The sequence below is a fragment of the Embiotoca jacksoni genome, unplaced genomic scaffold (genome assembly GCF_022577435.1).
Source record: "Embiotoca jacksoni isolate LCO1_2020_lvr unplaced genomic scaffold, fEmbJac1.0.p SCAF_5, whole genome shotgun sequence".
NCBI lineage: Eukaryota > Metazoa > Chordata > Actinopteri > Embiotocidae > Embiotoca > Embiotoca jacksoni.
In genome coordinates, this window is record NW_027185403.1 from 5,964,247 (window position 1) to 5,992,077 (window position 27,831).

Below are 27,831 nucleotides of genomic sequence, written 5' to 3' on the forward strand. Positions count from 1 at the left end.
GGAGGAAAAAAAAAATGACACAGCATTTCTCATGGAGGTGTCGCTCAATATTTATTTAATCAAGATGAAATATTGTTCTGGGCTGGAATACAAATGTTAATTACATGCATGTGGTAATATCTTAATTCAGAAACCTGACAGAGTGATGGTATTGTTTACCCAGCAAGGTGCCTTAGGGAAGCCTTTCAGGATGGTTTATGAGTCTGCTTAGACACTTGATTAAAGACTTGCTTTCCATTGGGGCTCCATCCTCACTGGTGCACAAAAAAGACAGCGAGCTTTACATCTTACTTCCATCATCCGTGGGTGCAGTATGTGTGGCTCCTCTAATATTTATGAGATTCAAATTAAGCTGAAAAGGTATGAAAAATGCAGTTTTTACTGCACAATATGTCGTCTATTTTGTTCATTGATGGTAGGTCTTCTCCTTTAGGTGTTAGCGGATAAACTGGCAAAACCCAGTGATGCAGTCAGTGGTAGTTTAGTGTTTAAATGAAATAACTTTATAGAGAGCAGTGCTTGTGTTTTTTACCCTGCAAGAGTCTATAAACAAAGTCATCAACCTTTCATTCCTCCTCCCTCAGCAACACCTTGTCTGCTTTGATAGCAGCAACACAAGGACTCCAAACTTTGACACCAGAAATCAAAAAGAATTTGCATGTTCATATGGAGAACTTTGATCAAACTTAGTGCCATGCTCCTAACAGAATCTGTTTTTGGTATTGTATGTTAGATAAAATGCTGGAGTGGATGAATAAGAAACTACCTGGGTGCATGCCATGTCCCGTATGAGTGCTCTGTTTGGCTGAGGATTGGACCATAATTATTTCATGAGATCTTGTCAGTGTCAACCTCAATGCACTCCGTGTGTGTTCTGACTTCAGGATGAGTTCGCACTAAGAGGGCAAAGTGTGCCACTCAGAGTAGAGCAGCAAATGTACACAGACATTTTGACAAGTGATTGGGTCTTCGCTGTCAGATTGTAGATCAAATGTGTCCCTGTCACCTGTGTGCTGTAGACTGGTGGGAGGTATATGAAAACTGGCACCCCAATGCTGCTTGGCTGATCTGGGAGGGATAGAGTGAACTCACCAGTTATTCTGACTTTTTTTTTTTTTTTATCAGCAGCACAGACACTTTACAGTGACATAAACTGAAATTTGAGTGCAAAGTAAATGCACTTAATGCAGTAAATACACAGTTTTCAGCTGTGCTAGATGCACATTGCATGTTGAAGTAGTATTTTTTTTCTCTCAATTGGGGTGGCGCCCCAGTGCCCTGTATTGACAAACCACCACTGATCTCTACAGTACATTCTGAGAAAAAAGGCAGCACTCCATAGTTAAAAAACATTAAGACAAATCACCTCTTGTTTTGACCTTTGTGATAAGTTTATTACAGTCAGTAGGCTGCCAAATCTGCTGATATGTTTCTGCACACAGCCTCCCTCAGAGCATGTATGACAGCAGCAAGCTTTCTTTTTAAAAATGGACACATCATGGGATCACCAACCAGCAGAAAACTATTATACATGAGACGAGGTCCTCGACTTTCACCCACAAACACAAATCTGCTGTTATTACAATAGTGTAGAAAGTTTTACTGTTAGTTACAATTTACTGGTGTGTTGCAAGAGCAACACATTCAGGATTGTGGAAATCTTCCATTGCAGAATATTTTTTTACTCTGCTGGCCTGACATCTGACACCTGTCTGAGCATTTATTCTCCCCTGTCTGTGGCAGAAATTGTTTGTGTCCTCTGTTGTTTATCATTTAACAGCCTTCACCGCTTCATCATCCGTGTCCATTATCTCAAGGTTTACTGGAATATGCAGTTATATTTCCAAACTTGTTCCAAACTCAGGAGAAATGATTCATTCAGAGCTCACTTTCTATGTGACGGTATATTCAGTAGCTTTAAATGTCAGGTCAGTTCTTTCCATCCAGCCGTCTGCCTACTGTCCTTCACTGAAAGGACAGTTTGTTTGGGAATGTGTTTATGAGGCCTACTCAGCTTTTTCTTGCCCAAGCAGATTTGCAGTCCTGTCCCACGTTGAATGATTTACAGCAAATGTTGTGTGGATATGAAACAGGATTTACTCTCCTTTGGGCAGAATCTCTGAGATAATCAAAACGAGTCCATATGAGTAGACCTTGAATTGAGGGCATCAAGAGGGGTGTAAAGAAGTGGGGGTATGTTAATGCAGGTCTCAGAGTTTCACAGCAGATGAGTGCTACCTGAATATTTTAAGCTTTCTTCTATCATTAGCTCTTCATTAGTGCATTGAAATCCACCCTGGATTCATGGAATAGAAACAAATTATTCTCTCCTTTTCTTTTCCCCTACCTGCCATCTACTTACCACTATTCAGCTCCATACAGTGCTTAGGCATTGAGTTTGCTCTCATCTGACTTGATATTTAGGTTACATTTTGAATGGAATTGTTCATTTTCTCATTTAAGTTAAGCTCTTCCACTGGCGTTCAATATGCGTCCCAAATTCATCTCACAGTTTCTCATTTAGCCTGTCCTGTTTTGGAGCATGTAAATTATTCTTGAAACATATTCTCTTATAAATTTATTTTAGTTTCGTGAGAGGAAAACAGACATGACCCTGTTTACACAAACAGTCGCTTTCACATTGGATTTGTGCCTGTCCCAATTACATAGTTAGTCAGCCACAGAGTTTATGTACCAGTGTTTTGTGACACAGGCAAAACATCAATGTTGCATTTTCTATTTCTGTTGTAATGTTTGTTAAATCTGAATGTCTCCTGTGTGCCTTCGCGTCTCCTCCTCTGTTTGGGAAAGTGTGCTGCTGCTCAGTGCTGCTCTTTCTCAGTCACACTCTGATTTATGCCGGAGCTGCAGCTCGCACTGTGGGCTGCAGATATTCTGTGGAATTCATTGTCACCTTTTTAATGGACAGCAAGCTGTCAACCAGATTCCTGTCTTTTGGAATCTCTATAGCTCTCTCAGTAAATAGGAAGTGACAAGGTTGACAGGCTGGTGAGTGTGGACAGTTGAGCAGAGAGCCAAATGTCACACCATAGCTTGTCAAAATCCTTTTCTTGCTGTTATAATGAGATTCATGCTTTCAAATGAGCCTCAGTGGAGTGGTGAATCCATTAAAGCTCTTTCCCTGTTGATTTGTGCTTTCTGCTGCCTTTATTACCGTGGATGTTCATCATTAGCACAAACTGGCACTCTATGTGCAGTTGCTGTGAATATTCAGCAATTATACCTTATTCTCCAAGAGATGCAAAAAAACCCTCTCGCAGTTATTTTCAGCAATATTGTTTTTAATATATTCACAGTTTAAAGTTGAATCAGACTTTTTTGTAACATGTCACACATTTATTTATGTCCATCTGTCATCTTTCAGTCTCCTGCCTTCATTGTATGTGTGGATTCACAGCTATGCAGCAAACTAAACACAACCAATGTTGGACAGTAGTTTTAGTCGTAGTGATTATAAACCAGAAAAAAGAGACCAAAAATCAAGAAAGAACCGATAAGATTGCAGTGGTCAAATATCAAAGGTCACTGGGACATCACAACCACCCCATTCTTGTGAATGCAATGCCATATTGGTGACACTATTCTTGTACAGATTGTATAGTATAGATCTTCTGTGCTGTTGGATTGAAGGCCTGTGTGAAGCGTCTGTGTTTTAGAATTTGTAGCTTCTTTGCAGCCACATGTTGGATACACAGTCTCCTGTCATGGCAACATCTTTGTCTTTTGTCCAAATCCAGTTTATTGAGCCAGCACAGGAAAGTAAAAAAGATAGATAAATGAATTAAACAAAATAGAATCAAAACAATTAAGGGTGCACTGATACACAAAATGTTAGTAATTCAAACCCTGTCAGCTCTACTTGGATGTAATGAGAAATATGTCAGGATCAATGAAAAGGAAATATTTGTTTGATAATTGACATTTTTGAGCAGGAGCCCATTTTGTATTATAGCCTATGAAATGAGCAAAGTTGTTATTGGTGAAATGAGCAGTACAAATGCATCACTTGGAACCAAAGTCTGGTAAATAGTGTGTAGTCAGTTTAGACAAGGTCAACCGTACCTACCTTTTGAAAATGAAATGAAAATATGTGCTTTATTATTCCTTTGGCTTTGTACTTGTATGCTCTCTCTGTTATCTTAATCATTTACAAGTAGGTGCCTCGGTTCAAGAGAATGGCAACTGTTTTATAGATGCACTATTAATCACAAATTCTATACAAGGCTACAACCAAACCATCCAAAACCCAACATCTAGACCAGCTTTATCCAGAAAAGGATTGGGTGGGTTTAGGGTTGTTTATGTTTCATTTGCAAAAAACATCATACAGAGAGAAAGCACCCTAAATAGAGGTGTGCTTAATTCAGGACTTCCTTTGTATTAGGTATAATAATTTTGTACAAACATAACCAACAAACAGCGAACTATGGGCTTAAGACACCAGCACTTGTAACTGAGACAAAGAGCTGTGGGCATCTTATTGTGATTATACACTAGATGCTGATACAAGCGGATTCGTATTTACAAAAACATGTGTTTCTCAAGACATAAAACTTTGAATACTTACTCGCAAAAGTTATATCTTCCCCCTGCTCTTTGCACACCATGATGCTGCACACCGTTAATGCGCAACAGGAGCACTCTCAGAACTTTTTGATCCACTTTCATATCATGAACACCGGGGAGTGCTACGGAAGTGTGTGTTTAAACGGAAAACTTCATGAAAAAGAATTAGAGATATTTCGTGAGGAGGAAGACATTTTTTGTTTTGTTTTAAACTTCAGCTGATTCCATGTCTATGCGTATTCTCCCAACTGAATATTTCTTCTCACAGTGGAAGAAACTCATCTTAATTAGCTTGGATTTCAATTGGGACTTGCTAAATTACCTCCTTTCTGAACCAGGCGTTCCCTCTCCACACATCACTGCATGGTAGGAAGCAATGACATGGTTGACTTAATCAGCGGTGCTTACACAATAATTGTAAGGCGGCACGTGCATTTCTTTGTGTTAATTTTCTTTCATTAAACACAGCAGATGCACTTGTCAGAAAATGAGTATTTCAATCACAAACGACTGTCTTAATTTATTGACTCTCAGAGGGTTTCCTTTTTGCAAAACACTCCACACAATACAACACAGGTCCAAAATACGAACTCCTCAGAGATGAGTGGTTTTATGTCTTTGCTAATCCCTAAATGCATTTAGATATAATTATAAATGACTGACTAAATAATCTGTTCAAGATATGGACTGATATGTTTTAAATCCTCTTAAGTAGAGCTTTGCTTTACTGCTCAGTTCTCCTGCCAGTTTCCTTGTTGCATGGTCTTAAAAGGATTGCATACATCCCAACACAACATCGCATTACTTAACACATTAAGAACACTTCATTTAGACTTATAGTGGACTACATATCATCTAAATCTCAATTATAACTATCATTAAGAAAAAAACTGAGTTTCTTTTTACAAAAGTCTGCTCAGTTTCAAAGCTTTTCCTCTGCTCTATCAGCCCCTGTATTTTTCGGGCCGCTCATCTGAGTTTTCTAAAGGTGTTTGCTCGAAGTAATTCAGCCCATAAAAGTATTCCAATCTTTTAAGTTAATCACTATTTTAGCTTTTGCTTAACTAATGAGCTTTAATATCTATAAAATGTGCCAAGTCAATTTTATAATTCCTTCTCCGGTAAATTCAAGGCCTGTGGTCCTTTGTTTTTAATTTGTAACTCTGATTTATATCTGCTTGTCATTTTCAGCGACCATTGTATAGTAAAGGAGCTGACTTTTTTGTTTGATAGCGGATGAAATATTGTAACTGTCATCCCCGGCCCTAAAACAGATTCAAGACTGGAAACAATTCCTTAAATCTGAACTCTATTAAACTGCGGTTATTTGTCATGAACATAATTGAACAAATGAATCTGAGAGTGGATGTTTGCATACAGCGTGCACACAGATTGAAATACACTATGCTTAAATAAGCTGTATGTGAAGCCGCATCTGGTTTTTCAGCTTTCATTGAAGGTTGAACAGCTATAAGTAAATTTTTCTTAGAAAAGACAGCAGTAGAGGCCATGCTGACTTTATGAAATAAAAATGAAATGTCTTCACAATAAGCTCATTAGGATGCTGTCTGTACTAGTGGCATCAGTGAAACAGCTGAATAAAGTGGACATTTAGCCATGATCTATTCCTTTTTCCAGGAGCTGTTTGAGGCCACTTGGGACACACTGCAACAATAACTCCATCTTGTAAAATTAGTTTGTTGTAAAGTGAAAAATTCTGTCAGAGTATGACAATTATTTCAGCTTGTTCTCAAAACAAATGATCTGTCAATAAATCGGTTGCAGCATCTTGAAAAAGCATAAATGAGATAAATGAAGTTATCGAAGTAAAGACATTGATCATTTTTTTCACATGTTGTTACTGGCAGTTCGAGCAAAACCTCATGGTTAAATAATCAGGAAGAAAAGATCAGCAACTGCTTTATAAATGTTGGATTAAAAGTCAGAAGCCCTCGCCTGTTTCCATAGAAACTTGAACTATTCTAATAAATGCATTTATACTAACAGTCATTTCTATCTGTAAAATTTAAATCGGTGCTCAAAGAGAGTTATCGTCAGTGGATTCTGCAGGTCCCCACAGATTTGCCTTTCAGTTCATTGTTTGGTTTTCTGGTGGTAATTTGACTCATGCTGGACTTTCCAGGAGAATCCAGCTATTTTCAGCAGAAAGCTCTGATAAAAGCATTTAATGGTCCTTGATGAGCTCCTCACAGCAGACACACAGGACTGGCAACTATTTGGTGAATAGAGGGGAACATTTAGCAGAGTCAAATATTTCCCTCAGGAGTTGGCGGAGACAAAAACAGAGCTTAAAGTAGAGTCAATATAAAGCTTATGTTTGACAGGTGGCAAGCAACACAACTGCAAACAAATGCAAATGTTGCTATGTGTCTACTCGGTGTTTGAAAAGGCATTTGCTTAATGTCATGATTGTCATATCAATTATGTAACAATTTATTGGTCACGGATATATATCAGAAACTAGACACTAGACCGGATGTAGTTCACCTTGTGCATGAGACCCAGTAGCTTTTCTTGGACTGCTTTTGTGTTTTGCAGCCATACTGAACATGCACATTAGTGTGAACCCCGGATGGGCCTGTCCATGTCCATGTCCATAAATATCTTGGATGAAATTTTTGCGCTACAGATTGAAATGACGGCACGTAGACTAGTAAGCACTAAAAAAAAACACTTTCCGTCAGTCAGATGATGCGTCACTGCTGCTCTACTAGCACTCCAGTCACCATACAGTTGAATGAAAAGCATTACTCAACTGATGCGAGAATCAACAAAATGAGCATCCTGCAAATTGTTCAAATAACACCTCCCCACTTCCACCTTCAGCAATAATGATGTTAATGTCAGCTGAGCTTTTATGTCACTGACAAGGTCTCCCTTATAAAGCCATTCAGGACTAAAAAAGGCAATAGCACCATGTAAATATGATGAAATGTGTGGATGCCATGTTTGCTTCTGGGGGAAATTACTTTGTCATTGAAGAGATAATAACGTGAGAAGGGTAATGAAATATCTGGTTTGAGGGCAAAACACCGCAAGCATGACAATGTTTGATCATGATGGGAGGAAGATGGCAAGAGGAGGGCAAGTGAAAGTCGTTCCTTGCTTCTGCTGTTCTTTTTGGTTGCTTCCAATCCCAAATCACTGTGCCACTTGTCTGCAGACAAAAGGAGCGAAGCCTGAGAACAGTGTGACGATGTTTCATGGGGGAATGGTAAGCGTTTGACAGCTGCTTGTGCTCAGCAGGGGTGCAGAGGGTATACAGTCACTAGTGTAGTTGGAAGTTTTGCGCTTGTGTGTATTTCGTTCTTACAGTAAGCGTGTGCCTTTGCGCATGCCTACTTTTTAATAGACAAATTACAAGAGTGGCTGTGTGAAAATGTGAGTGTTGTGTCACTGGAGCTCCTCCAGTGTCTCCAGCAGTGTGTGACGGTTGCAGCTGTGAGGAGAAGCTTAGCTCGCTCATCCTGCATCAGCAGCAAAGAAGGGCCGAGAGCTGGAGGGTGTGTGTGCGTGCCCTCCTTTCTCTTCTAACTGGTGGCTGTTGAGGGGCTGTGGGACAGTGGGGCAGAGCAGCAGGGAGGCAATAGTCCAACCTCCACTAACCCCCATCAGGCACAAAGCCAAGAGCCTGCTACTGAAACAAGTCAGGACGCACACACAGACACAGACACACACACACACACACACACACACACACACACACACACACACACACACACACACACACACACACACAAAGTGCCTCTGCATCGAGTCGTATTAGCGTGCTACTTAGCAGCAGGCCTCCTGGACGCTGATACTCTGAGTCATTGTTGTCTTGGCATTTATTTGTTGAAGTTGAATCAGTGTTCGGCACATTCAGTGAAGCGCAGCCACACTGTTCTTGGCGTCTGTATCAGCACTCGCCAGTTCTCTTGGACACAGTGTTATGGCTTCATCACTGCTGTTAAGTGTTGTAATTGTGGGTGTTAAAACATTACACATCGTTGTTGGCTTTAGCCTGCTGACAGAAGGATGTATTCACAATTACAGTACAGAATTAGTTTCATTTCAGATTCATGGCGAACCACATGAGTTCAGTACAATCACTCCATCTGTCACAGCCGAGGTATGTTTAATATGAATGTCAAATTTCTTAGAATGAAATGTAATGACTCTGGCTAGACCTTTGCCTCAGCACAAATTTTTGAAGAATTTGAAGAAGAGAAATATGTTACATATCCTCTGTAAACCAAGACACTTTTTCCTGTTTCTTATAGCTTTCATGCCGATCAGTGGTTCCCAAATTGGGACTCAAAATCCCCTAATGTCTCCAGAGATAAATTCAAGGTGGTCATCAAATTATTAAAGGAATTAAGAACGAAACGTTCAGATGTTTCTCTACTTTTGCTCTTGTCTTCAAGAAATATCAGATACCTGTATGTATTTAAGCCTCTATAGAAATCTGTAAAAGAGGAAATTTCTGAGAACAAATTCCAAGAACCACCATCCCATCCTGGTCATTCATGGCGAACCACATGAGTTCAGTACCACTTCACTTACAGTGCTGAGGCTCCATTATCTCACTGCTGACTCTCTCTGGAAGATAAAAATATTTTTACACTACATGAACATGGAAATATACCACGCAACATGAACTTGGCCGGGTGCCTTGAATACACCAGTGATGCCTGGTCCAGTCAGCCCCCTCCTTCTGTCCCTGCAAGACAGACGTGATTGTTTTTGCGCGAACACGATCACCGCATGCCTCCTTATCAGAACCCAACCAGACTCGGACATCTGGAGCATCCGTGGTTAGCTAAATACTAACATGCTGATGTTTTGCTGGTGTAATGTTAGTGTCTTAGTTCAGTGTTTTACCATGCAAACATTTTCTCTTTTGCAGTAAACCCAAAGTGCCGTTGAAGATGATGGGAATATTATTTGTTTAGCAGGTGTTTGATCATAAACTAAAAGCACAAAATAAGTAGACTTTATCAAAAGATTCTGTGCCAATCCAACTAGTCGCTATTGAAATTGAAAATGGGAACCTGTTGCTGGCACTAGAGGAGATCAACAAAGTAATGACTCTGGGGAGTGTGAATGCGCCATAAAATGTTTAGTAAATCGACCATTTAAATGTTCAGTGTAATGTTTCTTTCGTTGGAGTCACACCACTACCATGGATAAAGATCCAGACATAGAAAACACATCAAAAGCTTTAGACTTAACAATGATGAAATATTTACCTGTATGTGCTCTTCATGTTTATTCTCTACATCTGTTAACATAACTTTTCCTGCCTTGCTGTTATTTTTCTTTTACCCTGCTCCATATGTTCTTGTTGTACTGTGGCTTTGACCCTCATTCACCTAATTGTTTGTACTGTGGGATCATTCTGCAGAAATGCAAGCCTGATGTAGGAACATAATATATTTCATTTTATTATTCTCTGAGTCCAGACTGTTCCCATTAGGGCTGCTTTTTGTGCATTGGTCAGAGTGTGTGGGTCGAAGGACACCAGGCAGATGGCCTTTTCTTCCTTTTGGTTGTAGGGAGTGGGGAGCTCTGTAGGTGTAAGCAGGAATGCACAAGGATAGAGAAGTCTTTGACCAACACAGAAGTCTCTGCTTATTAGGTCACCCATCTCGTCCCATGCTTGTCCGTCTTCCCCTCCTTCATTGCCTCCCTACGTCCAGTGTCTTTATTTTATCCCTCTCTGCATGCCAAACTTGTCTCTGCATTCTCTGACAAGCCAACCAACAGACTGGCTAAATAATGTCAACAGCCAGTTCCCCTTAGTGACATGTTTTACAACTGGAGTCGTAACGCTGCATCAAGTCTGCATTATTGAGGTAAGCATTGCACATTGTGTAAGAATTGTATTTATCTGCAGAGCAGCAGTAATGGGAGTAAATCTTCGCTATCTTATTCCTTCACCGGGATATCTGAGCTGCCGTCTTGATTCCTTCAGATTAATATCAATATGTAGACATGGTGTGGCAGAACAGTGGCTTTGATCCTCAGATGCTTTATCTACACAGTTGAACTGTCTTTTTTCTTTTGCTGTGAAATCCAGCAAAGGATTTTCTGCTATCTTTTATCATCTTCAGCTCCTTTGATTTTTAAATTCACATATTGCCTGGAAAATGTCCTTCCAGGTTGCTTTTGCGCGAATGGTCAGACAAAAAAAAGAGAACAAGAGGCAGATATGCTGCCTGTGCTTTGCACATAATTGGACAATTTTAGATAAGTTAAGCTGTGATTTCTGCAGGGAACTGTCGTGAAAATGTGGAGGTGAAAATTGTAGCCATGGCAGCAAGATGAATATTATCTGTGTCACTTTATGGCATGTCAGGGAAATCTCTGTTGGTTTTTCAGCGTCTTTGGAAAACATGCAGTACTATTGCTTGACTGAGCAATGCCACATCCAATCAAGGCCATAAATAATGCATGTTTAAAGCTTGACTCATGTTTTTGAAGTTTTAAGCGAGAGACAGAACCATCTAATGTCTTGCACAGTGGGCTGATACAGACCTGCATGATGCAGATTTGTGCCTACGAGACAGAGATAATAGACATTTGCACGACATGATTTTCAAAGACATCATTTCCCTTTTGCGATAGCTTTTAACGTGCCTCGTAACAATAGGAGAACTAATTTCTTTCTTTAAATATTTAAACACGTTTATAAATACATTCTTCTGGGTGCAATAATGTGTGAGTCTATATCTTTAGTACCTATATGAGAGAAAGCTGAAGAGGAAGAAGAGAGGTTTGATGTCCATGACAGGGCTGTCTGTCACTCAATTCCCTCTTCACTCCAGAGACAAACCTCTCAGAGATATCTTTCACCCTCGGGGGATTCTCTTGATGTTTTCTGTGGTGTTGTTGATGGTTGCCATTGTTTAACTCCATTTCACATCTTGAAGAGGTAGCTTTGCAATGCAAACAAACAATCATGGCTCCATTCTGCTCTTGAACTTCATTGTGTCTTGTGTGGCTTCTGGTGCCTCGTTTGCATTCAATTTTAATTCACAAACACTGAGGTGAAGTGAATCAAATCTGTCTGCAGAATATAAAAGTGTCTACGCTATTATTTTTAAAGTGTGGAGCTCAAGTGAGGGCCTTGAAGTCCTAACAGTAAGCAGAGCCAAACGTGACCTCTGATTACCAGCAAAGAGACAGTGAGAGCAGGAGAGAGTGGGAGAGATGTACAGGGTTCTGCTGATTCATACAAGACTCACCTACACTAACAGGAGCTGTCTGAGGAAGAAAAGGGAGGGAATAAAGTGGAGAGATAACAGCAGACAGGAGCGGGAATGAAATCAGGATGATTCATGTGAAATAGAAAGTAAACCCTCTCCTCTAGACAATCTGAAGTGAGGTGGTCTGCAGAGCAAACTGGAAAGGTAGGGAGAAGAATGAGGAGGGTAACGATAAAGAAATGGGATGAGTGTCCTGAAGGCACGTTTCTCCTTCACTCTCACTGGGGAGTCGTTCACTCACACTACAAAAAAAGTTCCTTCTTCCTGGTTCATTTTAGGCTCAAGTTGTTTTAGACAAAATACCTGAGATTAGGCGAGAAGTATTTGGGAAGGAAGCAGCGAATGCAATGTCAGTTTATGGAAAAAAGGAATTGGCTCAAGATAATTAATTATTCTTTAATTATCTTTTTTAATTAATCTTTAAAATTAGTAAAACATTGGATTTACATCCCAGTCACAGATGTCTTCACATGTCTTGCTCTGGTCCAACAATCAATCTAAAACCCCAAAACCGAAAATTTGGGCAAATCTGAGGATCGATTGACTAATTGTAATCAAATAAACATAAAACAAGCCAAATAAATTAAAACCAAAACAACAAAATAGTCATATATATTCTGGATGTCAGTTTCTGCAGATTAAGGTCAGATGGGTCGTCTATGTGTTGTGACACCTGCATCTTCTTCAGGATTTTGTGTTTGCGTGTTTTTTTTTCCTTTTCTTTTTTTATCGATAATTTTCTTAATGGCTTATTCTATTGCTCATTTTTTGAGCTGGTCTGCAACAGTGGGACCATTTATTGATTATTATCCCTCCGGATTTACTGTTATGTGATTTAGTATTTTCTTTGAAAATGTAAAAAAAAAAGTTCAAAGTAACATACTGACAAATAGCTGCTCTGTTGCCATTACTGTGTGAATGAATGTGTGAATGAGAGGCAAAAAATTGTAAAGCACTTTGTAAATCGCTGAGGTAAAAAGGTACAGTTCATTGTAAGTGCAGCCTATTCCCCATATAACACATTATGCTTACAACAGTTTACATTCAGAAAGCTTTATAACATTGTGAAATTCTGATTTGTGAAAACATTCAGCGATACCACGTTTACAATAAATAGATATCAAGTATCCAGTAACATCAGTAGAGCATGTTTTTGAAAAATTATTGCGAAGTTATAATGTTTTCCAGGGTTTTTATTTACAACATACAATACTCTGTCCACTAAGCCCTCTGAAACTAAATTAATTATAAAAAAAAAATTGCATTTACTTGCAGTTTAACATGTTGATGATTTCTCTGCCACTAACTTCCTGGAAATCCACCTGAAAAAGTCTGAATCTGAAAAGTGCTCCTTGAGTATCTTTATGGCACTTAAGCAGATTAAGTTAACTGTTGAGCTGTAGGTGATTAGGCCCCTGTTGTGATAACTGTATGTTTGTGTGAGTACTGAGTGTAGCATTGTGTGTGAGAGTTGCAGTAGATGGATGACTGACTGCTGCTGTTGGGGTTAAAGGTTGGGTTTTCCTGCGGAGGAGATAAAGATGGACCAGTTTCAAAACAATCTGATAAGAGCATTCTCACCAAACACAAGGGAGGCTACTGGACCTGAGGTGTGTGTGTGTGTGTGTGTGTGTGTGTGTGTGTGTGTGTGTGTGTGTGTGTTTGTGTTTGTGTGTGTGTGTGTTATAAGGTGGAAGGTGTGAGCTGAGAGGCTCGGTCGCTGCTGAGATAAAGGTCAAGAAATGTACACAAAAGACAGGAAGCCTTAGAAAGCCAAGTGACCAAACACAAGATTTATCATGATCTGTGAACCTGGAAAAGCTTCTCCTGCCCTGAATGCTACTTAGTACGGTGTGTGTGTGTTTGTGTGCGTGGGCTGCCTTCTTGGTATTTCTTTTCCCCCTGGCACCATCAAGGGGATTGCACCTCTTCATGTCTAGCCTCACATGCCCCCTCACTCTAAAAGACTGCGAAAAAAGCTTTTTGTCTGCGTTTGTTTAATGGAACAGAATAATGGCATAAAACTGCTGGTGTCTCCTGATTCAGGTTCTCTGTCTTACACACAGGACTGACTTATTAAATTTGGCTTTGATTTGTTGACTACACTTTTGTGTGTGCGGTATTTCACATTTTGAACGGTTGTTTATTAATGTTTAAGTACATTGTGCTTTCTTTGAGGTAGGTATACTACTTGAAGCAGACTCTGTTTCTGATAACTTATTTTTCCAGTTGTGACTGAAACAACACTTAGTTGCTTCATGGCAGATGGTTTGAAAGATCTGCTCTCAACAGTCCATCAAGTTTCTCCACACACACACACACACACACACACACACACACACACACACACACACACACACACACACACACACACACAGCATAACAGAGCTTCTGTATCCCCACAAAGTATTCAGGTTTTAACTAGGATTGGATTTATTTAGATTTATGTGAGATGGACGACAGAAAAAAAGCATCTGAGACACCTCTTGTGTGGACATGCTGTAACTGTCCTTTTTTTTTTTTTTTTTTAAACCCGACTCTCAGCGGCTTTAAATATCAGCACAGCTTATTAATTATCAGCTGGCTCAGTTGACAATTGTGATTCTCACCGCTGTGTGTCTTCTTTGTGTGTGTTTTTAGCTGCGGGGCGGCCCTCGTGGCCAGGATGCCACTGTGTGCCGTGCCAGTCCACAGTGGACGGTGAGGGGCAGGAGGAGGGGACTGAGTGCAGGAGACTGAGAGGAGGCGGCCCGCACCAAACAGGAGACATGAACCTCTGCTGGAATGAGATCAAACGCAAGTCCCACAACATCCGGTAAGTGGATGAGGCCAAGACAGTTTGGTGAAGTCCATTACTTTCTTAACAGATGGATGAATAATGTCTGTATCTGGGGGAAGAGAGTGGCTGCAAGAGAAGAGTTTCAGGTGACATGAACCTCCCTCTGCTGCTTGCAGCTTTATGGCAACAAAAATGCTGACTGCATTTCGAAATCTACAAGTTGCCTCTCTCCAAAGACATAAATATGCTAATTTATTTCATGACTGCATCGAGGCACAGATGATTTTCCAAAGATGCATCAAATCAGTTTATTTTTTTACAGACTATGTTGTCAGCTTGTTGTTTGCCATCGCTGTCTAAACACATCCAGCTGTACTTTGATTACTTGTTGTTTTTAAAAAAAATATATTTCTGAGGCATTTTTTGTAGAGGTACAGATAAGAACACAAAAAACTATTTGCTAACCAAAATTGAAAACAAATCTGTCTTTATAAGCCACCTATATTAGAGTCATATCTGTTAATTAGATTCATATATATATCTATATATATCTATATATATCTATATATATCTATATATATCTATATATATATAGATATATATATATATGCTGCTCAAAAAAATAAACGGAACACTTAAACAACACAATGTAACTCCAAGTCAATCACACTTCTGGGAAATCAACAGGAATCAGGAACAGGAGGAGCACTGCCAGAGCCCTACAAAATGACCTCCAGCAGCCCATTAATGTGCATGTTTCTGCTCAAACTGTCAGAAACAGACTCAATGAGGGTGGTATGAGGGCCCAACGTCCACAAGTGGGACCTGTGCTTACAGCCCAACACCGTGCAGGGCAATTGTCATTTGCCAGAGAACACCAAGATTGGCAGCTTCGCCATCGGCGCCCCGTGCTCTTCACGGATGAAAGCAGGTTCACACTGAGCACATGTGACAGACATGACAGAGTCTGGAGACGCCGTGGAGAACGTTCTGCTGCCTGCAACATCCTCCAGCATGACCGGTTTGGCGGTGGGTCAGCGATGGTCTGGGGAGGCATTTCTTTGGAGGGCCGCATAGCCCTCCGTGTGCTAGCCAGAGGTACCCTGACTGCCATTAGGTACCGGGATGAGATCCTCAGACCCATTGTAAGACCATATGCTGGTGCAGTGGGCCCTGGGTTCCTTCTGATGCATAACAATGCTAGGCCTCATGTGGCTGGAGTGTGTCAGCAGTTCCTGCATGATGAAGGCATTGATGCTATGGACCGGCCTGCCTGTTCCCCAGACCTGAATCCAATCCAGCACATCTGGGACATCATGTCTCGTTCCATCCACCGACGCCACGTCGCACCACAGACTGTCCAGGAGTTGACTGATGCTTTGATCCAGGTCTGGGAGGAGATCCCTCAGGAGAACATCCGTCGTCTCATCAGGAGCATGCCCAGGCGTTGTAGGGAGTGCATACAGGCACATGGAGGCCACACACACTACTGAGCCTCATTTGGACTTGTCTTGAGGAATTTCCACAGAAGTTGGATCAGCCTGTGATCTGATTTTTCCACTTTTATTTTGAGTATGATTCTGAATCCAGACCTCCATGGGATAATGATTTTGATTTCCATTGATCATTCTTATGTTATTTTGTTCTCAACACATTCCACTATGTAATGAATAAAGATTTTCAACTGGAATATTTCATTCATTGAGATCTAGGATGTGTTGTTTAAGTGTTCCCTTTATTTTTCTGAGCAGTGTATATAAATATTGATAAGTTGAAGTAATATAATTTCCCCTTTAATTTCTGTGGCACTGGTCCTTTAGTGGTTATATCTGTGGAATCTTATGCAAATATGTGTACGTTTATCTTCAGCCAGTCACATAAGGGACTGGAATCTAATGATGTGTAGCCTCTGTATATACATACTGTCTCAGTCTGTTTGTTTTCCATTTTCCTCGTAACGATTTTTCTTGTTTCCATTGTTCATGCAATTAAAAAAGTATTGTCTAACAATGTGCTGTCACACAGTAATGCATATTTCAGTACTACTTCCAGTCAGCTTATTAATTATTGATATAATATGGGTTAATACTGCCAAAGCACAAGTTACACTTCAGAGGTTTGCCAGTGCAAAACAATTAGAGGACGTTCATGTTATTCTTTGATGCTTAATTAGAAACTATCTGGGCATGCTGCATCATTTCTGTTTCTTCAATTCTAATGGCATCCTGTTTAGACAATTGGCCCCGTAATTGCTTACTTGACCCTGATGTATCTAGGAAATGGGAGGGTGAGGTTAAGGAAGGATACTTGCTAAATTGGGTAGGACAGTTTCCCCTGCAGTCCTGTGTAATGAGATCACTATGGATGGCCTGCAGTGGCTGTTTATACCCGAGCTGCACTCTGACTTCATCAGGCTGAGAGGGAATGGGAGGAGTACAGGAGGATGTCCATGGAGGGAGAAAGAAAGAGAGAGCGAGACGGAAAGAGAACCGACGGCTGGTATTAAATCATCACACAGGAGAGATGAGATTTAGGGAAATGGGAGGGGCTGGAGGGAAAGAAGAATATAAGAATGAATGAATGAGAAAGAACTGTCTAACCTTGCGGGTGGGTGCTGTCCAGAGAAGACGTCTGACTGCGTTTATAGCCAGCGGCTGGACAAGTGCAGACCAACTAGCTTTATAATGGCCTGTCTGGCATTGATTGACAGGTAGTTGAAGCTTTATTCCAATAAACGTCCTGGCTCCTTCCTTCTATCCTTTAAACTATCCCACATTATCCCTTATAGAAAACTGTACGTTGACTGGAACTAATTTAAACTTCCCATGCTGTACTTAAGTACTCATTTCTAAAGAAGGGGCTCAGCAGTGCTTTGAGCTAAACGCTAACATCAGCATCTTAATCATAGACTATATAAAAATAGACGTAGTCTGCAGATTGGAAAAGTGAAGTGCCTTAAAGTGTAATACCGCTAAGGACCACTTGGGGCTGACTCCAAAAAAAACCTCTGGCACCAATAGATTCCCATTCAAAAAGCAGATACTTTCCTTATGAAATAAATTTTTCCCTTGTGTCATTCGTTAAATTTACTAGTTAAACTAGTTAAAAATTTACATAAATGCCGAGTGTAACGTTAACCGTACTCACAATTTCAGCTTAGCATGTTAACATGCTAATATTTGCTAACTAACGTGAAAGACAAAGCAAGACCAAATGAGAAATGTCACTAGTTTTTCTGTGCTTGACCTGATGGCGGCACTACCTGAAAAACAGGACATGACCAAAGTGACTTCAGTTCATTCTTTGGGGGAAATGAATGTCTGTAAAATATTTCATGTCAGTCCATCCTATAATAGTTGAGATATTTTGGTCTGGAGCAGAGGGGTGAACTGACAAACAACACTGTCCTTAGAGTCATGCCCCTGCCATGGCTGGAGAATAGATGGAGAAAACAGCTTGCAGATAATGTGAAAGCACCTTCTGTTTCTGAAAACACCCAGAGAATTTACCATATTAAGATAAGGACTAAATAGCGGCGCTAAATTAATTCTCTAAACATTTACAGATGGCAGTGGCACAGAGAATTTATCAGCATGACACAGTGTCGCTCTGCTAATTGGACCCGGCGCTGTTAACAGAAGGTTAGAGGTTTGATCACTTTTATGGCATCTTATACATAAAGTAAGCAAAAGCATTACACCGTCAGACACTGCAGTCACATTGAGCAGCTGCGTAGCATGTGCTATTGACTACAGAACAGTACTTTAATGCCATTGGCAAAAAATATATATACATACTGTTCTTATTGCTTTGTGATGTGTATTATATCAAGTGGTTTAATGAGTAATGCAGGACTGAGATAATAGCCCCAAACAAGTGGACCACAACGGTACATTGCACTGTGTCTATCATAATCACCACTGAATGATTATGAATATAAATAAAGCAGACCTTTATTACTGCAAGCATATTGCGGAGGCTATTCAGCCATCTGTAACTATTGTGTAAGAAAAAAACAGTACGAGTGTGTGGGAGGTATTAGTGAATTTATGCTATTTGCTCAATTGAGACTCTTTGTTTTATGAAAGGATGAGTTCTTTCTTTAATAGTTGTGTAATTCCCTCAATGGACAATCGGGGAAATATCTAGCATTTCTGCTTTGTTCTTTTGTTTTGTGTCCATTTGCCTGGACCCTAATAAAGTTTGACAAAAGGATAAAAAAGAACTCATGGCAGCTTTCTCAAACCAGGATGTGTCTGAAAGAAGTATCTCTTTAAACTGTAAGAAAAAACAGTGAAGCTCCTCCCGCTGTCGAATTCCATCTTTATACTCGATTGATCCTTTTCAAAGTGAAAATGTGCTTTTACTCCAACAAATCCATGTGCGTTTCTGAAGCTATTGGAGTTGACTGTGGTGGTAATTCAGCAGCCCTTTTGAATTAAAAGGGACAAATTGACCCCTGAGTCACTGATACAGAGAATGAATCCTCTTGACTTTTCCTCTAGTGCCGCCATGAGGTTCCTATTGCTGCTTTTGAGTGAAATGTATCACAGCTATTGGATTGATTGCCCTGAAACTTAGTTCAGACATTCATGTTCCCCTCAGGATGCACTTTGAGGATTCTCAGACTTTTCCTGCTGTGCCATCATCGGGTCAAAATTTAAATTTCTCCGGTAAATGGGTTTATGACCAAAAACCTGATAGACTAATAACATCTCCATCAGACACAGCTGTACTCAATGTGTGTAACTCAAAATTACACCCAGTAAACATCAGCGTGTTAACATTGTTGTTACGAGCATTTTATGTGTGTCTTACAGCAATACAGAGGTGCTACCATAGCTGTACAATCCATCAGAACTGCTTGCAGCAGATGGTCAAATAACTCACTCTGTGTTTGATCATTTCCATCACTTAAAAACCCTTATTCTTACTCATGTGTATGTTTCTGTTGGAGATGTGATCAAACTCTATTTTCTCTGAGACCAGCTGCACTGCACTACTACTACTAATACTTTGGCAGTCAAACAAAAAACAGCTTGTTGCTGAGTCACCACAAATCTCACCCAGTGTAGAGTTTTCTCTGAGTGTTTCTTAGTCATCTGCAGGTATGAATTGGCTTCCTTCAAACAGATTTACCATGTAGCTTAGCTGATTACAGACTCAACCGTATTTGTTACAATATCAGGCATTGTTGAGGTTCGGGCTGTGCCACATAGTGGCGGGCCCACTGTTCTGCACTGCAGGGAATGCCCACAGGGGTTGGTGTGGGTAGCTCAGTGGCATGCTATGAATTTATTTGCTGCATGGCTCAGATAACTGCAGAGAGGCACTACCCACGCTCAATGTCTGTCTGAGGGCAAAGGGAGACCTCTGAGTCTGTTTTTGTCAATACGACAATGTTCTTGTCTCTATTCACAACTATATCTCTCCATTGGTGCCCTTCTCATCCGAGCTCTCTATTATTCCCATTCATTTTCAGTCTCTGTCTTTTTGCTTTTTTTTGTTGCTTTTCCACTCTTTTGCTTCTTCTGCTGTTGCATTTTTTTTCTCTTGTTCTTTTCCATCCTCCTCCTCTATTCTTTTCCACATCCGCCTATGCTACAAGCACCTTCTAGAGACAGTCTGATCTTAGTGCAATGCCCTTTGATAGTTCTGTGCCCCATCTTCCCTACATTACCTTCTGGAAAACTACAGTACGATGCCTGTAGGGCTATTGAGCTCCAATTACATGTTAATTATAATTAGATTGTTCAAGGTCCGGGGTGAAAACCTAATTCTGCTGTAGCAATGAGATAGCAGGTGGGACTCTGTTGGGAGATTCAGCCATCAATCATTCTGTCGCTCGAAAGGAATAGCTTTTGCCGTCACTGCTGTCTGAGAATCATTCTGAAATTCAGTGGTTTATTTCTGGTTAAGAAAAAAGGCAGCGTTCTTCCGAGGCATCTTGTATGTATTTGCTCTGTCTTGCATTGTTACTCCATAACACTGATGGATGAGCTTTGACCAGCAAGGGCAAATATTGCAAATGTAACCCAGATTTTGGGTTATCTTGATTTTAAAATTGTTTCCATTTGTAAGCATTTTGTATGTCTTAATCAATTGCTTTAGTCATATAATAATTAACCCAGGCCTCACACAATTTTCCATTCGTTTTTTTTTTAAGAGTCTGCCATTGCGAATCACAATGTGTAAAGACTGGTAAAATGAGAAAACATAAAAAAATAAGTAGAAATACAGCTTCAAGACAGCATATCTGGTGGCAGGGCTGAGAAAACAAACGTTGATACACTTTAATGATAAAACAAACCATTGGGGAGTTAGGAATAATTTGATGAATTACCCCGAGCGTGTGTGTGTGTGTGTGTGTGTGTGTGTGTGTGTGTGTGTGTGTGTGTGTGTGTATGAAGCTTGAAATTAAACAAGAGTGAGGAGAGCACTGAACTGTGCTTTCTTACCAGTGATCTGGTGCAGAACAAATCAGAGGTGATTAGAGACAATGTTGGACTTTTTTGGACTGCTACAGTGTTTGACTAGCAGGAAATAAAAATCTGGTTTGGTGCACACACTGCACTCAGGCATACTGAATGGTTTATAGCAAATCAAATCCCCAAAGGAGGGAAAACACTGCTGTTGGAGCTACAAGAACAATGAGCGGTTGAGGATTGGAGACACATTTTCAACATTAGCCATGTTTACAGGCAGACTTGCATACCAAGACCTGCATGTGGAGTCAAAGGTCCATTGAGCCATAGATTTTCTGGGTGCATAAAGGTGCTTGGCTTATAAGTGTTTTCAGATAAATAATCAGGGAGTTGTAAATTAAAATGGGCTGTAATACAAAATGTAACCAAAGATTTCCAGTGTAATTGTTTGAGTACTGATAATGTTGTTGCTGGTTCCGATTGGCAAATGTAGTTCCAGTGGAAGAAAAAAAATAAAATTAGGAGCAATAATAGTGATAGTTCAGGGAGGCCACAAAGTCAATAGTCATAGTCTTGATATGTCAACAACTGCTCCAAAGCCCACATCAGCTGATTCTGAGGCCGGCCCACATCAGATGATCCTCAGCTGATTCATTCGCAATGCATTCATTGGCAAATCTCAAACAAGGCGCATTATTTAAGATGTTCAGCCTGCCTACAGTTCCTGCTTCCTCTGCCAACCGCTTTGCCACTCACCACCACCGCAGCTCCTCCTTAATACTACGTCTGATTTAATCAATGTCTTTTCTGTTGTCATGAATGGAGAAATATTTATGGCTTATTAGTCAAACCTACACGGTGACAATAAGTTGTGTTTTCCCCTTTTTACTGTTTAATCATCAATTACAGTAACAGCAAGTTTTGAACCCTTTTTTCGCCACAAATATTTTATGAAGTGTTTTGATTTTTGAGTGTTTGCTAACTGCCATCATGACTTGTTGTTAACTGGCACATTTTTCTGAAATATTACTGATGTAAACAAACCTTTCACATCACCAAAAACTGTTTTTCAGTTGTTGTCTGACAATTTTACGGTGAAAACAATTTTTTTTAAATGAAGGGAGCATTTGGATGAAAAAGATTGATGAGAAACATTTTATAGGTTTTTCCTTAAAAACTAAAAAAAAAAATGCAAATATGAGACAGAGGCAAATTACCCAATACAATAAATTTCTGTTTATCAAATTGAATAGTAAATAATATAATTAAATAGTTCTTGTACCTGTATCAGCAAAATGTTCTCATGTCCAAACCATGAAGCTGAACATCATGTTTCTGATCTGACAGCAGAGACTACGGTTCCATCCTTACATACTGGTTTCAAAAACATATTTTGTTAAAATGGTAGTGATTTTTTTCCCCTCGTCTATGGCACCCGGCTATCTAACTGTTGCTGTGCAGAATCGTTCAAAAATACAATTACCATATGTTGTAGATTTGCACACACGGCATGCATTGATTCAACTTTTCATTTAACTCTTTTAGGGTTAAATGAAAAGCTGTAAGTCGCGGAGTTTCCCTTTACAGTCTAATTTTTCTTCCTTTGGTCGTCTCAGACAGTGTTGAGCTCTGAAATGAATTAGAATTCAGTTGAGCTCTGTTTCCATCACGGCTCTAACAGGATTTATTTCTGACTGCTGTGCATCTACAAAACTTTGGTGCCAGAAAGTGTGTTGCATTACAACTAGCAACAATGAGCTATCCTAGCAACTGCATATTTAAGCTTAAATTATTCAAGGCAAAGATTTTAATTTAAATAAATGACAGTTAAGTCACAATCTATTTCTGACGTAACACAAAGACGACTGAGCCTGTAGCCCACTGATGAAAGCTCCTGCATTTGTATTACTCTGAACTGAAAGGGTGTCTGTGGCGACATTCACATGAAAAATCATAAGCTGAGCAAAGATTGTAATGTGTTTTTCATCATCGAGCACCAGTTGTTCTGTCAGAGGGGCAGGCAAAGTTAACACAACAGGGTTGCTCTTCAATTGCCAAATCACTGATGCCACACATGTGGCACTGTTTGGATCTCTGGGACGTAAAGTCCAAAAACACAGCTATAATTTTGGATTATTTCCACAGGTGGCGCCACAGAGAACAAAACGGAGATCTTTGGGATTGTAACTAAATTATTTAAATGTTTAATCTTCTGCTTTGATACTTTTGAAAACAATCTTAAAATATTGTCAATCTAAATGTTTTTTTGGGGTATTTCTTACAATACAATGTTTTCAAAATGTACAATGAAAACAAAGAAACAAACTAGAATTAAGAAAGAAATTGTGCTCCTTTAGGTTGTGCAGCACCCTCTTTGAGAATCCCTTGCTAATACTACATCTGTAGTTTGTATATGTCAAAGTTATTTCAAAGATCTGGACATACTGAGGACTACTACTTTCCTGTGAAATTACAGATTAAGTTTGTAAGTATGTGAATTCACTTAACCTCCGATGATGATTACATACAGTATATATAGATGCAGTCACTGTTTGCTTGCCTCTTTGGGAATATGGTATGATTATAGTTCATTGTAATTAGTCTAATTAGTCATTAATTAGCATATATCTACATGCAGTGCACATTTGTGTTAGTGTCGTCACCTTTGGTCTTTACACTTTGCGATGTGTATTAACATTTGAGGTTATTTTCAGTGCTTATATGATTTTTTTTTTTGAATGACAACACCATGGAAAACCTTTATTGTTTTCATGCTTTAGACGCAACATTTACTCAACACAAGTTAGACATGACTATATAAATCTAGCCTCATTGTTTCCAGTCACAGTAGCAGAGACGAAGATGTTGATGGACATACATAAACAGAGGACTCCTCTGCAAACGTTGCTTCAAAGTGGCAAAGAGCTAAATTATTATACATTCATTAACAGACAAAAGAAGAAAATACCTGAAGAGAGAGAATTACTCTGTCATTGACTCAATCATTATAACTGAATATGCTGACATCTTGGCTTGTTAAATGGGAACTTGGCAGTCTTTCTATTGTAATAATTAAAACACATAATCAGCAGCAAGGAGAACAACAGCAATGCTCGTAATAATGATTATTAATATTTGTTTATTTCGACGAAAAGAGGACTTTACCGAAGGAGGAGTTGGCGTGATTCATTCCAGCTTTGTGTGATTGGGCTCTCCAGCTCACAACTATTTGTTAGAGTCTAGTTCAGCTGCCTGACATGCATTACATTGATCACACTGTGCTTTAGTGAGCCACTGTGATCAATGACCAGTACGTGATCTGCATTGTCTTACCTAATCACCCAATTTCCTTCTCCCATATCCCAGCCTTGAAAGTCTCTTTAAATAGATCATTTTACAAGAATGTGTCATAAACTTTCTACATATGTCTGCTTCTGGTTCTGCTCGCTCTGCCAAACGTTTATAATGAACATTACATAACTATCCCAAGTTATTCTGCACTGGAAGTCAGGGAGGACACAATACTGTCACTCCTCAGCAGGATCTGAGCAGTGGCCGCAAACAGGTGCTATCAGTCTGGTACTGCGTCCTATCTCAATTTTTACTCAAATGTAGGGTGAGAATGGCTGGCGACGCGAAAATGAGCTGCTCACACATTGTGAACAAACTGAATGGATTTTGGAAAAAAAAAAAAAAAAATTCTATAGGAAGCTAAATCCAGTTTTGATTGAACAAGCCGATCCTCTAAAGGATTTGTAGGAAAGAACCTTCAAAATATTGTTTGTCAGTGCCCTGTAAGACGAAGTATTTTTTTATTTGACGCCCCCGTCACAAGAAGATAATTTGTCTGTTCCTTCCACAGCCCTTACAAGTCTGTGTTGTTATTCTGTTTTATGATGTGACAACACTGAGGGTTTGGAAGGTAATGCTAACAATGACCACATTTTTATGGATAAAGAAAAAAAACTAAACAGCGTTGACTGTTGGTAAGAAGAAAATAGCGACCTGTTGTGTTAAGGTCTGACATGCTGATGCCGCAATCATTGACCTCCTTTTGCTGCAGACTTTGTCGTTCTATAACATCACCAGAGGGCTTTGTTAGTTAAGGGTTATTTTTTGTTTCTCTTTAGAAATGTGGCAAGAAATATTTAATCTGGCAAGGCAACTAAACCCACTAAGGATAGGTCCACCCATTGGATAGCTGAAGAATGGGGGTTCCTGTTCTCTGCACATGTCTCATTACAGTATTTATGTTTAAAAAATAATGTAAAAAAACCTCTGAATTGGTACAATCAATTCCACACGCGGACAAGCATATCCCCTTACAAATTCTCTCACCAACGCATTGAAAATGAATAATGACTGATATAAAACATGTTTTCATAAGACACACCCTAACATGTCCACTATAAACTCTGTTTTACTGTCTTGTCTCCACACATATAGTGAACATACTGTGCATTGGTTTTAAGAGAGTATTGGGATTATCCGACCGTTTCAGTAGTGGTCCTGTGACTCTTATTTGTCATCTTTTATTATTTTCGAGTGTCTCCATTTCCCACAACACCTTTTACACCTTCTCCTTCATCGGCTGGGCTAAAAACACACTGAATGTGAGTCAGGTAACAAAAGGGGAAAAAATAAGGCTCCTTCTTTGTATGTGTCTGTGTATGCCCATCTCTCTGTTTGTACTTCTGATGTGTACATTTGCATTTTCATTGACATTCAACATTGTTGTCATTTTATGCCTTTTCAATCCAGTGCACGTTGTTCAATGCAGGCACATCATGAATAAATACTGTCTTCAGCACATAAAGAATTTCAGCCAGAAACACATATAATAGCATGACTGTGTTTACTGTACAGATTAAATCATCTCTGTTCACGCTACAGAAGCATGTGAGTTTCTGTTTGGACAAATTGTTTTACGACAATAAGTATGATGTGATTGAGTGTTTCTTCTTTTATTGCTTAATGGCGATTTGGAAAACAGCTTTCAGGTGTACTCATGTAAATCATGACTTGTCCTGAAAGAGTAGCTTCTAAATTGCAGCACACAAACCCAGAATCAAGTGTAAACTGAAGTCATCCCTGTTAGATGATTTACCTTCTCTAAAATGTATTTGTCAAGTCAGTTTGTTTTAAAGTTTGTGTTGTCATTCGGATCTATATGCATGCAACTTTGCCTTGTGCAGCCTTGAAGAATTTGTACCAGGCTGTCAGCTGCTGTATATCTTCAAATGTCTACAGTATTTTCAGTCATGGGGAAACAGCCCCAGTGGCTGATCTGTTCTTGTCACTCATGGAGTATGTTTCCCACATATCTCAGGAAGATGAGTTTTGGAAGACACGCTTTAGGCAAGGCATCAGTAAAATCGTCCACCAGTGAAGAGAAGTCCCTGAATGCACCACGCACGACACACCCCACCCCTGCTGTGCAGAAAATCAAAAAGAGAAGCAGAAAGAGAGAGAAACAAGAGAAGGCTGGAAAACATGAACATGCTGTTTGCATTTTACTGGTATCACGCCACATAATTTATCGATATTGAAGTTTAAAATTTTTATTTTACTTGAAAACAGAAGCTTTACAATGCGGCAAGCATTAAATTTGTGCACACAACATGCTCGGTGCGGGGACAACAGCTGTCCCAAGTGACAGTGATCAGGTGTCTCTGTGGGGTCTTATGTTGACTTTCCATTACACTGAAATACGTGTGCTGTGCTGGTGTGATCAGAGCATGTGACGGGGGCACATGTGTGTCTCTACAATCAAAGGGACATGGGTTGTAATTTGTATTTTGCTAAAAGTTGAACATTTGTTGAATAAAACAAAACATTTTGCAGTTTGGTAATTGACAAAGAGACATTAGGAACACACCTGTTGACATAACCTGCTCATTTCACAGTTCAGTTTTGACTGCATCTTCTTGTGTCGATATTTCCTCACAGCATTTACTGTAGAAGTGAGTCGACAAAAACAAAAGTACTGACCTGTCTATGTACTTTAGAAGGTCAGTAATTTCAGACAATTAATTTGTATTTGGTAGCTAACATCGCCTAATTATTTCACAATATGTTGACTTCTCTGAACTGTGCATATCAAGAAGCTACCATGAGACTGGTTAAGGATTAATGATGGTCAAACAGCGAGACAGGGATTTGTACTCCCATAAGAAGAAAATGAATTCACGCAATTAAATCATGTTTTTGCATTTAAGCATTAAAATGGGAGATTACAAAAATAGCAAGTTTATTTATATCTAACTTCATACTCAATCATACAGAAAAGGATAGTAATTTCTCACTTCCTCGTGTATTTATCGATACAGGTGGTTGTGCTTCTCTCAGGTGTTGTCATGTGACTCCACCTGGACAAACATTGTTTTCCATCTTTTATGCATATTTCAAAATGAGCTCTTGTCTTTTTTCATGGCAATAGTGGTTTCCTGCCACATGCTACTGATGCAAAGGCTATGTAAGTAAAACACAAATCAGAAGAGCAATAAGTCTGAAAGATGTAGGACATGGGAACTGTAAAGGAGAGTTGAGCAGGACGATTGATCATTTTATCCTGTGTAGTGTATCATAGTGGCCGACAACCGATGTTGTATTTGGGGATCCCTGATTGCAAGATTAGCACGTCAAATGTGCTTTTTACCTTCTTGCAGTCGTATGCGACTCCCACAACATGACTGTGATGTTGACCAATAGAAGCACAGAGCACTCGACAAAGTGAAACACAGGATGACAGACAGACCACATGTACTGT

The 27,831-nt window shown here is 39.6% G+C and overlaps 1 protein-coding gene across 4 annotated transcripts in view; it reads left to right on the top strand.

Annotated features, from left to right (window-relative positions):
• The window catches only part of drp2 (dystrophin related protein 2), a 149,599-nt gene that overhangs the window by 63,514 nt on the left and 58,254 nt on the right, over positions 1-27,831 (top strand). For 3 of the 4 annotated variants that reach the window (XM_069170601.1, XM_069170598.1, XM_069170600.1), the window contains exon 2: positions 14,499-14,673. In XM_069170601.1, the coding sequence (XP_069026702.1) occupies positions 14,627-14,673 (47 nt within the window). In that variant the 5' untranslated portion in view covers positions 14,499-14,626. Of the gene's footprint in view, positions 1-10,347; positions 10,446-14,498; positions 14,674-27,831 lie in introns of those variants that run through there. The other variant, XM_069170599.1, reaches the window with a different exon arrangement.